The 12,378-nt window shown below is 37.0% G+C and overlaps 1 protein-coding gene across 1 annotated transcript in view; it reads left to right on the plus strand.

Annotated features, from left to right (window-relative positions):
- ASCC3 (activating signal cointegrator 1 complex subunit 3) overlaps positions 1-12,378 on the plus strand; it is a 250,697-nt gene that overhangs the window by 222,757 nt on the left and 15,562 nt on the right. Inside the window, exon 37 of the mRNA XM_058019769.1 lies at positions 5,969-6,193. Within this exon, the coding sequence (XP_057875752.1) occupies positions 5,969-6,193 (225 nt within the window). The remainder of the gene's footprint in view (positions 1-5,968; positions 6,194-12,378) is intronic.

A 12,378-nucleotide genomic window follows, 5' to 3' on the forward strand; every position in this document is an offset into this window, starting at 1 on the left:
AAAGTGACAGGAGCATTTTAAAAATGCTCTTAGAAAAGTGCCTGGAGCATTTTCCTATAACCTGAGCTGGCATGGAGGGTGAGGGCAGAGAGAGCCCCCAGTGAGTGTCCCCAGTGCCAAGAGGGGACCCCCTTTCCCCAGGCAGGGACAGCTGCTGCCCAGGGCTGTGGCTCTGGCTCCCCTGTGCCTCGGGGCTGGCACTGGGCTCTGCCTCCTGCCTGTCCTCCCTGGCAGCCCCCAGCCCTGGAAGGGGAGCCATGGGAAGGCCCCAAGGGGAAGGAGCTGCACTGCAGGGTTGGCTCTAAAGTGCTGGATGCAGTTTGATGGCACTGCCACATACGCATGCTGTTTATGGGGAGATGTTGCACAATATATGAAGACAAGGATTTTATTTGTAAACATGGTGTCTGTGATGAGTGACAGTATCATATAGCAAATATATTTTAATCTTGCCTGAAAAGTGTTGTTGTCTTCTTTTGAACCATGTTTGCCAATTTTTAAGATCTCTACAAAGCCTCAGCCTGCCCTGTGGTTTAGCAGAGGCTGCCAGCCTGCCCTGAAAATCTGGAGCATTTCTTCTGAAAATTTTGTCTTAAAAGTTTATTTTTACATGCATAAAACAGAGTGAACTGGCAGAAATGAATTTTCTTTCCCTTTTAGTCTATAATATGAATTTTGAAAACACATGTCGTGCTTGTTCTTAAAACTTATAACTAGTAACATATGGTTGTAAGTGTCTTTTAACTGGAACATTGTCATAGACCTTTTATATCTGTAAAAAAAAAAAAAACATTTGGAAGTTTAAATTATGTGCCATAAAACTGAGACCAAAATGCATACATTCAGAGGCTACCAATAAACTCCCTAAAACAGGAGTTTATAATGGCATCACTTACAAAGATAAACTTTTCAGAGCAGTAATTCTAGCAAGTGCTTCTCTGATTCTGTTTCTGAATCTACATTACTTTCTTATATGAGCTGAAAAACCACTTGTAAGTTAGGTTTGGTTTTGTTTTTTTAGCTTTTTCCCCTCTTTTTTAAAGCACGTTTTCTTACTTTTATTAGTTTCTGAATATAAATGTAAGCTTGATTATCTTCTAGCTGCCAGTCAGGATACATCTGTGTAAATGTAATGTCTTTTCTTATAAATCAAACTCACACTCGAAAATGTGACAATAAAATATACTGTAGATATGTTGGTTAATTTAAATAACATTCACAGTACACACTTGTACCACTCTTTTGTCACATAATTTGGTATTTTTCTCTTGGGAAAATCATGAGCAAAGGAAAATTAGCTTGAGAGCTTTAGTCAACCAATTTCTTAAATTTTCCTTATGATATAGGTAACAGAATCAAATGAGATTTCTGTCAGCACATGAGTGGAGATACATATGTGTATATATTTATAAAATTAGAAATAATTTCAAATGGTTTTAAGTACAGAAGCTCAAGCATTCTCAAAGTAAAATTTGGAATTTTTGAATCATTTATAAGTCAGATGTTACCTAGCTATTCCAAATGATCAGTCCTTGGTCTATTTTGACCATGCTTCTTTTCTCTATCCTATATTAGAAGTAAGTGGTATCACCTAAATGAGGATAAGTACAGGCTGCTTCAAATTTTGTGTTCCAGCATCTTCCTATACAGAGTGGCACAATGTGGCAGGTCAGGATGCTGCACTAGAGTACTCTGTGTCACTTTGTACAATGAATCCAAATACAAAAGCCAATCATAATATTACTGTTGAGCTTATATTCACCTATCCAGTTTTCCAAAGATCAAAAAGTGCTGTTTTCACTTGGGAAAATAAGTTGGATATTGGCATGCCATTGTACTTCTGGTAGCAGAGAACTAAAATTCATAATGCATTATTAGTGTTAATTGCAGAACAGCTGTAAAAAGTCACCCACATTTATTTATTGTAGCTTATTAATTCTATTCACAAAATATCGTTTTTGCAGTACTTCAGCATATACTTAGACTATTAGAGAAGTTTATGTAATTTAAATCAAGTTTCAGGTAAACAGAATGGAATTACTGAACTAGCTAAAAATGATCCTTGTCTTTTCTCTTTTTTATGTTAGTATTTAATTTTAGTGCTAGTCTGCTGAAATATTTTTTTATAGTTTAGTTTAAAAACTGTTTATTTTTATAGCAAAATGTTCTAAGAATTCTTTTGTTTCTTTAGACAGCAGAAACTTAAAGGAGAGTAAAATACCTTACAAGTTTATTAAAGTTGAAAATATGGTGAGAACCCAATATACTGATTGGGTTCACAGTGTCTATATAAAGGAAAGGAACATACAGACAGTCAATTCTAAGGCAGTTTCAATAACATTGCTAAAGAAAAGACTGGTTCAGCTCTGGAATGTGAGAAACTATTTTTGGTTTGGTTTAGACCCTCATTGTTACAAATTAATCAACTGCTCTTTAAAGTCTAGAACTCATTAACTTTGTAAGTTTTACTGTTCCCATGACTGAGCTTCACTTAAAATATTCCAGTTTGCTTTAGTAGCTCACCTTGATTCCGTTTCTCTCTGTAGTCCACAAGTATCCTCTCCTGTAGACAAAGTGGCCAGATGTACTTATTTGAGATTTAAAATATTTTAGAAGATCTAAATGTGGTATAAGTTTATAGCTCAGCTCTCATTATAAATCAGTATTTTCAGCCGAATTTCCACTTTTTGTAGGTAGAAAGAAAATCTTGGAGCGGTTTAGCCCTGTGGACTCTGCGGAGAACAGTACTGACAATGTTGGATACCTTATTTAAATTTTAGTTTAGTCTGGCTCCTCAAATGCCTGATAGTACCACAAAACTGCAAAAGATATCTTTTAAAATAGTATGAGTTGTTTCCTTTTAGGGCTATTCTAACAGCTCAAATAAAGGGTGATGGTAAGCTGCGTATTTGGAGCATGATGTTGTAGACGGGACTTTGGGATGGTTCTGTGGCTGCTGTTATGCAGGAAACAGAATTCAATTACCAGAATAGCCCTTTGGCCTTGTAAAATGTAACTGTTGAGATTATGCAGGTCTGTGTGTGACATTTGTCACTGGCAGTGCAAGTTACTGTCTCCTATATGAGCACCTTGTGTCGCATGCAGGTTGAAATGTAAGTCTGAGATGACTCCTACACCCTTGAAATGATGCAGCAGTCTCTAATGCCCAAAAGGAGACATTATTGGGAAAGTCCATCACAGAAATGTAGGAGAGAGAGATGTGACATGACTACCAAATGCATAATTGCAGAATCTGTAGCTAAAATTCCTGGTTATCTCCTGGTTTACACCAAGTTATGCTTAACTGTGTAGGTGCTTGTAAACCTATTATTGTACATGGCCTGCAACAGCTCTGGTTTAAGAGGAGAAGGAGGGAAAGTGAAAAATGCACAGAAGTGTTTTGTGGTTTAACTATGAAGCTTGTATTAAGTTTCTTGACTTTAGAATGAAGATTAATGATTGATATGTAGTTTGATCTGTTTCCTCACCCATGGAAATAAGAACAGCATTCAGATATGATGTACTAAAACAAAATATATTATATGTTGTGGGGAATAGTTGAAGCTACAGCCTTTACAGAACAGATTGAGATTTGCAATGAAAAGGAAAACTAAAATGAAAAAATATTGAGTGAACAGCAGGGCCCATTTGAGGTGATTACAAAGGATGTTTCTTTATTCTGTCTTTTCTTATGCAACCTGAAAACAGTAGCAGGGGGTTACAAGCAGAGTTCATCACAAAGTTGTCAATCACTGTCATTTAACGTTTTGCAATGGAAGATGTCTTTATTCAAGGACAGCTGGGCAAATCAGAGAAACAGATTTGCAGTTAGTAGTCTGTCCAGCCTACACTAAGCAAACAAGGACAGGGCAGACATACCGGCCTCTCACATAAAAATATAATGGACTCTGCTGACCTCGGTGCCCTCCATTCAGCTTCATTCTCAGTTGTATAAAAGCTTCACTACCCATTCTCAATTTCCTTTAATTACCTACATGATGCAGATAAGAAAATGAACCTCACTTACTTACAGTCAATGATCACAAACAGGAAATTAAGTAGGCAAGTTGTTTAAAATAAGAGGAGTGTTTTGGATGTAAATAAAACATGTGCTGGGGAAGAATTAGGGAAAATGCATTTTCAGGGGTACCAGTTGGTCTGGACTGACTTGGCTGATCCTCCTTCTTTCTGCTACTTTACACTGCAAAGCAAAACTAAGTAAAAAATCTCCTTGGTAAATATTCTTTAAAATATCTTTGAAGGAGAAGCCAGTTAAATAAAAAGAGTGAAGCAAACATGCAGCCTTCTATAGGGCTTCAAAAGATTGTGACCTTAGGTTCAGAGAATAAATGACCACAGTTTTCACAAGAGATCTAGCAGAGACATCCAGGATTAAGCAGCAGTTGTCTTTATTCAGTCTTCACTTCTAATCTGCAGTTGAGATATGAAATAAGTTAATGACATTCTGGTTTTCTTTCCAAATCCTAAATTGTTGAATGGTTACCATTCCTTTTACATTGATATCACAGTTTAGACATAGTTTCCTTGTACCATTAAAAAAAATAGAAAATTTTGTGCTGTCAGTTGCCAAGGAGTAAAACCAGCTATCTAAATGCTTTTAGCAATTGTCAGAAAAGGTTCTATGTCTTAGGATATTAATGAGGGGATATGGTTCTTTGTAAGTCAATTAGGTAGTTCAGTTAGCTGTTCTAAAATTGCCATTTTTCTTTACCTCACTCTTCACTGGTTACTGTTGTGAATATTTCATTAATATGGATTTGCAGGAAGCCTGATGAAATTGAAGACTAAAGTGCAAAATACTGATTCTATAGTTTAAGAGGAGTATAAAACCCTGAACACTTTAAATTAATGGTCTCTGCTAAGCCTGTAGTTTCAAAGACATTGCCCTTCAGGCTCCCCAAATGACTTTTTATTTTATGACAAAAGAAATACTCTCTCATAAATTGCAGATGGAAAAGACATCACATATTATAAAACTCTTACCTTACTTGCAAGTTTTATAATTCAGAAAGATAGTTCTCACTCCAAGAGATATGTACACACGTACATGCACAAAAGGATTTTGTGGAGGGAAAGATTGCAGACTAAGTCAGTCACAAAACTGATTCTTTTCTTAGGATTCCATTCTTAGGATGTTTCTGTTGAACCTTTATTCAAAGACAGTGGATTTCCCGAGAGGAGAATTGGCATCTCTGCCTGGGATACCTAAACAGTTGTACTTGCTCCTCTCGGCCACTATCATGCTGCTGCTTATAACTGCATTTAGCTTAAATGTTGGTGAGCAGCTCCTTTTTGCAACAGTGAGAAAGTTCTTACATAGCTCTCATTTTAGAATGAATAGCATTAGTACCACTCTGGAACACAGATAATGTTTTCACCACCTGCTTAAAATTTTGCACTTTGTTTTGATCACTCATCATCAGTTGCTTAGACACTGACTGCTCAAAATATTGAAAAACTATTTGAAAAGAAGCATATCAGAGCTATTTCAAGGCTACTGGATTTTGAATACTAAGAGAAAAACTCAAAATCTGAAAATTGAAAATATGAGGTTTTGACTTCTTTATAGCCAACATTAAAATGTTTTTGTTATCCAATGAGGTAGGATACCTGTGGGTCATCTTCTACTACTGAATCCATCCAATGAATATATTTATTTTATTACATTTATTTTTCTCTTCTCTAATGTTAATATCAGCTATATAGAAGGAAAAATATTTAAAATCTGTAAGTGTGTCAGTATTTGAAAATATTATATTAGTTATTGTTTTCCCATGTGTGATTTTGATAAATAAGTACACTTTCTGAATATTTAAATGCTGCTGGTTTTCTGCTGAAATCTAACTGTAGTAAATTAAATGCATATAGTTTAAATGCCTCAGTAAGCACTAATAGTTATTCTGAAGTTAATTACAATGATTAATTTTTATTTTTACTTTTTTTAAAGAATGCTGATGAGTACACAGATCTACCTGTGAGACACAATGAAGATCAGATGAACAGCGAACTGGCCAAACACCTTCCAATTGAAGTCAATCCCCATTCATTTGACAGTTCACACACAAAAACACACCTCCTGCTGCAAGCCCACTTCAGTCATGCCATGCTGCCTTGCCCAGATTATGCAACTGATACAAAGACGGTGCTGGACCAAGCAATCAGAATATGCCAGGTATTGTGATGCGTTTCAGTATAAAACTGTTTATTGTTAGTGTTCTCATATTTTGAATATAGAAGAATCTGAAGATTTCTTGCAATCTTGTGGAGAGCTGGTACCACAGGATATTATAGCACCTAGTTTAGGGAGGAGCTGGATGCCCAAAATGGTTTCCACTTTACAGAGCTGGAGGTGAACAAACTTAGAGTAAAAGACAGTCCTCCTCTGACTAGAAGCATCTACTGCCATATAATGGCCTCTGCTTTCTTTGCAACAGCTTTTTATCTCTGTATTGAGGAATGTTGTATGAGAATCATTCTGGCATGGCTGTGGTCCCTGCAGATTGTTATGCTGATACCCAAGAACCTCTCTCCCCCAGGTACTTCTACTTTTCTAGCACCCAAAAGCAAATATAGTCACTCCCAAGCACAAATATAATGTGTTTTGAAATCTGATTCAGGATGAGATGCAGAGGTTTTTCCTAAGCTCATCTAGCTAGTATAAAGACACATCTTCTATGTCCCAATGATCACAGAGTCAAAGAGCACGTTTTTAAATGCAGGTTTTAAATGTTTTTAAACGCAGGTTTTAAACTCACCCTGGAGACTTGTGAGTTCTTACAGTTGTGAAAACTGCAGTTGTACTGCAGTTGCAGCCCACAGACACTAAACTGACCATGGAGAGTACTGGCAACAAGCAATCACATGCACGGCTGCCAACTCAAAAGAATTTTAAAGCAGCAATTGGAGTTTGGGATAGAGGGCAGCCATATCTGAAAAGCTCAGTTACAGTTACAGCAGGAAAGGTGAGCTCTAGCTGTCACAGGAAACAACTGACCCTGTCAGTCTCGCGGGAATAATTCTGCTCTTCAGCAGAACTGCACAAGGACTCATTCACAGGTTCTGGAAGATCAGGCAGCCTTCAACAAACTGCTGTTTTTATGTTTCTGAGTTTAATATCTGCAAAATAGAGCCTGTATTTCTTTCTTCCTACAGTTTTTGTTTGCTCAGATTTTAATATCCTCAGTGATCTGTTTGTCAACTATCAGAAGCTTTGCTCTTGTTTGAAGCCTGTTGGCGATACAGTAGCTGCAAACATCATTGTGTCAAGCCTGGCAGTTTGTAAAACTGCTCTATGAGAAACTATTAATCAGTGCTCTAGACAGAGAAAATACTGTATGCAGTTCAGTCCTGCAATTTGGGTAAGGCTCATCCTTACACTAATAAAAACAAGCTTAAAATACTAATATCAAATTAAGCAAAACTGAAATTAGGGAATGTAAGAAACAAATAACACCACAGATGTTACGGCTACACAGTCCTAATCTTGGTAACCAGCAGTGCTTGGATGCTACTCAGTTTCAAATATTTCAAATCAATAAAATCATGGTGCTGAAAATGTAGAAACAGCTATGCCATATATTCATTTATTAACAGAGAAAAGTATCACTTGCTCAGGTTAAAAAATTCACCTTTGTTTCAAAGAAATCACATACTTAATGTTCATTTAGATGTTTGTGAAGGAAGGATTAGGGAGTTAATTACATATTTGGGGCAAATTTAAATTAAATACTATTTTCTGTAATTATTTTGTTCTGTTTTGCTAAGAAATGTATTTTCTTAATCCTGCTACTGCATGATATGTATTTCAGAAACAGTAGTCACTTAGAAAAAAAAATCCAAAGTATTCAAGAGTTCCTTTAAACTGAAGTAGGGTTCAGAAAAATGCTGTTCCATAATATGCCTTGGCACTCCAACCTTCAGTTAACTACTATATCATGTTATATGTACAGTCATCTTAAAAAAAAAAAGGCAAAAAAAAAAAAAAGAAAAACATGCGAGCAGTTTTGTATTTTAAAGTTGGCACATGGTTTACATCTCTCGGGAGATTATTGGTTCCATCTTATTAGTCACGCTTTCCAAGGGGAGGTTAAAGTTCCCAGAATCCAAGCAATAGACAGGGTTACACTTTCAATACTGGTTGTTACCTTTTTCCTTAGCACTGACCTGCTGATGAACTCTGGGTCAGCAGAGGTAGAAAAAAGAAATGTTAGTTATGAGGAGAGGAAGTGAAGCCTGGAAGGATCCAGTGATGAGCAGATTCAGTGGGTGCTGCTCTCTGTGTGAACCCGCGCTCGCGCATCGTCAGACGTTAAACGCAGCAGTGAGGCGGGAATTGGTTTTTGAGTTACGTTGAAATTATTTTTTTTACTTATAAATTATTTTAGTGTTGAGGTTGTATAGCTAACCTTCAGCTTGTGACCTGAACATAAACTGTTCTTTTTGCTGGTAGATACAGGAATATCAGGGGGGACTTTTCATATCAGCATTACTTTTCTATTACATGAAAGAAAGATGTTTCAAAGAGCTTTTATAGGTGGTTATACAGCAGGTCCCCTGCAGTGCAGATTTGCCATGATATGTAAGCAAGCCTCTTTCCACCACAGAGTATTAAACTTCTCCAATCTTCTGTGGTGTCATTCACCTGAATCAGCCTTCCCTCCCATGACTCCTTTCCTATCCACATCTTTCATTCTATCTTCCATTCCTCCAACATCTTCTGGGTTTTTTCATTGCTTGCAACTTCAGGCTGAGTATTGTTACTGGTCCAGCAGAAAACCATGCTAACAGCAGTACATAGGTAAATGTAGCTGCTGGATTCCAGGTAAGATTCCACTATACTTTAATGAAAAAATTATGAACAACTCTTTTTCATGGATGTCTTAAAAGTTTTGGCTCTACATTAGAATTTTCTTGTTTCTAATTTTGGCGAAATATTCAAGTCTTTAGCATTTAACAGAATTTGAGGACTTACAATGCTGGCTTAATAGGGGAATATAATTTTTAGCATAAAGAAAAAAGAAGTATATTTTGTTACAGTTTTCCTATGGTTAGCCTTTGTTAGCTATAGGTGGAGTTCATAACAGAAGGATAAAATTTAGTATTTATATATCTAGGATGAAATGCAGAATTTTTTCCTTTTATTGCAGAAATATGGGGAATAGCAGTATGTAGCCTCTTGGAATGTGAATGCCTATCTGCTCCCACTCCCACCTCTGTAATGAATGGCCACCGAGGCATTGACTAGGCTAAAGACCCTTTCTCTGCACTGAAAACCTCAAGTTAAAATCTAGTTTGTTATCAGTGACAGGCTCTCACAGACAAAGTGCAGGAGGTTCCCATGGCTCAAAAAAACTGCCTTAACTTCCTGTGTGACCTTGGCCAACTCATTTAATTTTTATTTACCTCAGATACCATTAGTACAGTTACAATAGACAATATATTCTCTTCAAGCCTAGCACTCTCTGTTTTTTTTTACTGAGAAAAGCTAGAGGTGTCATTAAGATGGTGCTGAACACTCCAGTAGCTTCTCAAAATCAAACATTTCTCCATTTCTTTCAGGAGAATGTACATTAAATAATAAAAATTCTAATGAAAATATTTTTCTAACATTTGTATAAGATATAATTATTATTGTAAAGACTATACTCCACCTTTTTTTTCCTATCTTATTTAAGAATACATGAAACTAAATCTCATCTCTTTTTTTGCTTTCTTTGTCAAGCCTTATATTTTGTGACTGTGTATTCAGCGATCAGTTCTTATTCTGCTGTTCTAAGACTATTGCCTATATTTGCATTAATTCAAATGGATAATTGAGGCAGTAATACCGTCACTCTCAGATTCAGCAGGGCAGTCTCTTCTCAGAAATAATGTGACAGTTGTTGGCTTTGCATTGGAATTGGCCACAAGCCTCCACTTGTACTATAATCGTTGATAAAATATTTTAAAATTGCCAGGAGTAGAACTGCCATGGAGCTCAGCCCTAACCTTTGAGAAGTGTTTACCTATGGATGTGTTAAACACATCTCAGTAGGGTAGCTGGGCATTGAGAGAAGGTGGACATGAAAACAGATTCCAAACTGCAGAAGAAAGGGTACTCTGCATGGGAAATGTGCCTACCCCTGTAGCAAGGACCTTGCAATGCTATCACTAATGCCCTGTCATTCCCCCTCATGTTAGTCCTCTGGAGAATCTGATTTTGGCAGGAAAGAAAAATACTCTTTGCTTTAAGCACTGTGTTTCTTTAGCTAGATGGTGATGAGTATAATACTGCTTTAGCCATTCTAAACCAGTAAAGTTGTTTCTGGTCATTTGAACTGCAACTTTTGCTATAGTTCTTATGAGGATCATGTTTGTGGTATGTGCTCAGAGCTGTCAAATATTGCACAAATATGCTGCCCAATTCAGCTAAGAGCTGGCTTATGTACAAAATACTGTACTAAACTGCAGCTGTGCTGGGTGGTGGTGGTGGCTCCTCAGAAGGAGAACACAAAAGTACTTCTGGCCATGCAAAGGCAAAGGAGCCCCTGTTGCCATTTTGAGACTCAAAGAAAGAAAATGTCCTTTGAAGTGTCCTTTGTCTCTGTACTTCTCATCATCCCGAAATCTCCTCAGTTCATAACAGCCACTAAAACTATTGATTTTGAGAGCCAAGTCCTTTGGATCTTTTGTTTTTTCTGCTTATGAGGAAGTGAAGAAGTTTTTAAAGGTCCTAAGAGTGGTTTGGGCTCATGTATTGCTTGTTGGTAGTGCAGGTGTGCCAACTGCTTGCTGGCAGGTGGTGGGAGTTACAGAAAAAGCCTATTTTACAGTTGTGTAAGTAAGACTTGTCCAGAAGTGTCCAGGGAAGGAGCTTTTGTGTAATGGTTGCACTGGCAGCTATAAATAAACGGGCAGCTTCACTGAACGAAGGGAAGAGAATCAAATTAACTTGAGAATGCAGAGGATTACTCAGAAACAAGTGAAGAGCAGAGGCCACATCTCTTCAGCTGCTACACATATTCTTTGTGTATGCAGTAATATTCCAGTGATAGCACGATGTTTGCAATTTTACTTAAATACTGGCTGCTTTCATGGCTGTATGGCTATTATTGCACATTAGGAGTGTGGAAATAATAGAATAATAAAAAAATCTTGTCATGCTTTTACTGTGTAGCAACGCTCACTTATAGATACTAAACATAAATGGATCACTTTGTAGGGAAAGTAGCTGGACATGTTGGGCTGGAAATGCTTCCTGTTTGTGTTGTGTAGGTATATCTGTGGGAGAAGGGAGGGTTACCTTTGTGGTGCTGGAGTTTTGCTTGCTGTGGATAATCAGTGATGTGGTGTGTGGAAGCACCTTGGTGACGGTTTAATGATGATTTGGTGCTGCTTGTGCCTCATCCCTCCCCCACCCGTGACAAACCTTTTCCCAGTTGGGGCTGGAGGAAATGAGTAATGCTTAACCCATTTGTGTGATCAATTCACTTAAGCAGCTACTGTGAAATGTTAATCACAACTTTAATTTGTACTGCATTAGCATTTTGATTAACTTGTAGGCTTGCTAGCACACTTGAAGCACTTTTACTCATAGTTACAGCTCGGAAATGACTTTTTGATTAATTAAGTTTGTTAGACAGCAGCTGAGCTTCCTGAATGCTAACCTTAAGGGGCTAAAAGTTCAGGAGAAAGTTACTGGGAATAACTGTTGCTGTTGAAAAGGTTTCTTGTGAATGTACTCAAAAAATTTTGATTATTGGCTAAATATTACATACCTACTTTGAAACTGACTTTAAACTGTAAAGAGAACAGATTTAATATGGGAAAGATGCTGTGTATCTTTCATGGTTTTGGTAGATTTGTGTAATATTTGAAACAAGTGCTGACATTAAGACATTGTTTATGTTAGGAAATTAGGATTTATTGCAAAGTGATTCTTATCAAAAACATTTTTTCTTTTTAGAGTTCGCTGGTATAGTAGAAAATATCAATTTATTAATTAGCAGTTTGAAAATAAATTTACTATTGGGACTCGATGAGTTCTGAGTGATGGGTTCTGCCCTACCAAGTTTACATTGCTGATATCACACTTTGTAGCTGCTTTTATTTCTGTAATACCATTAAAAGAAATCAGTAAGAACCCAAGGGTTGCACTCCACTAAATGTAGACAGTAAATGGTTTGTCCTTTCTCCAGTTCTGAAAATACTAATAATGTTACTTTGGAGGCTAAAGGATGAATACAGGGATAGGAATCTTGTGAAGCAGCTAGGAAGGTTGTAATTTGCATACATCAGTGAGACCTTTATGATGATGGGAGAATGAAGAATTAGTCTCTCATAGGGGGTAGCAGAGCATATGGAAGAGAAGACTGAATA

This window comes from Melospiza georgiana, chromosome 3 (genome assembly GCF_028018845.1).
Source record: "Melospiza georgiana isolate bMelGeo1 chromosome 3, bMelGeo1.pri, whole genome shotgun sequence".
Classification (NCBI taxonomy): Eukaryota; Metazoa; Chordata; class Aves; order Passeriformes; family Passerellidae; genus Melospiza; species Melospiza georgiana.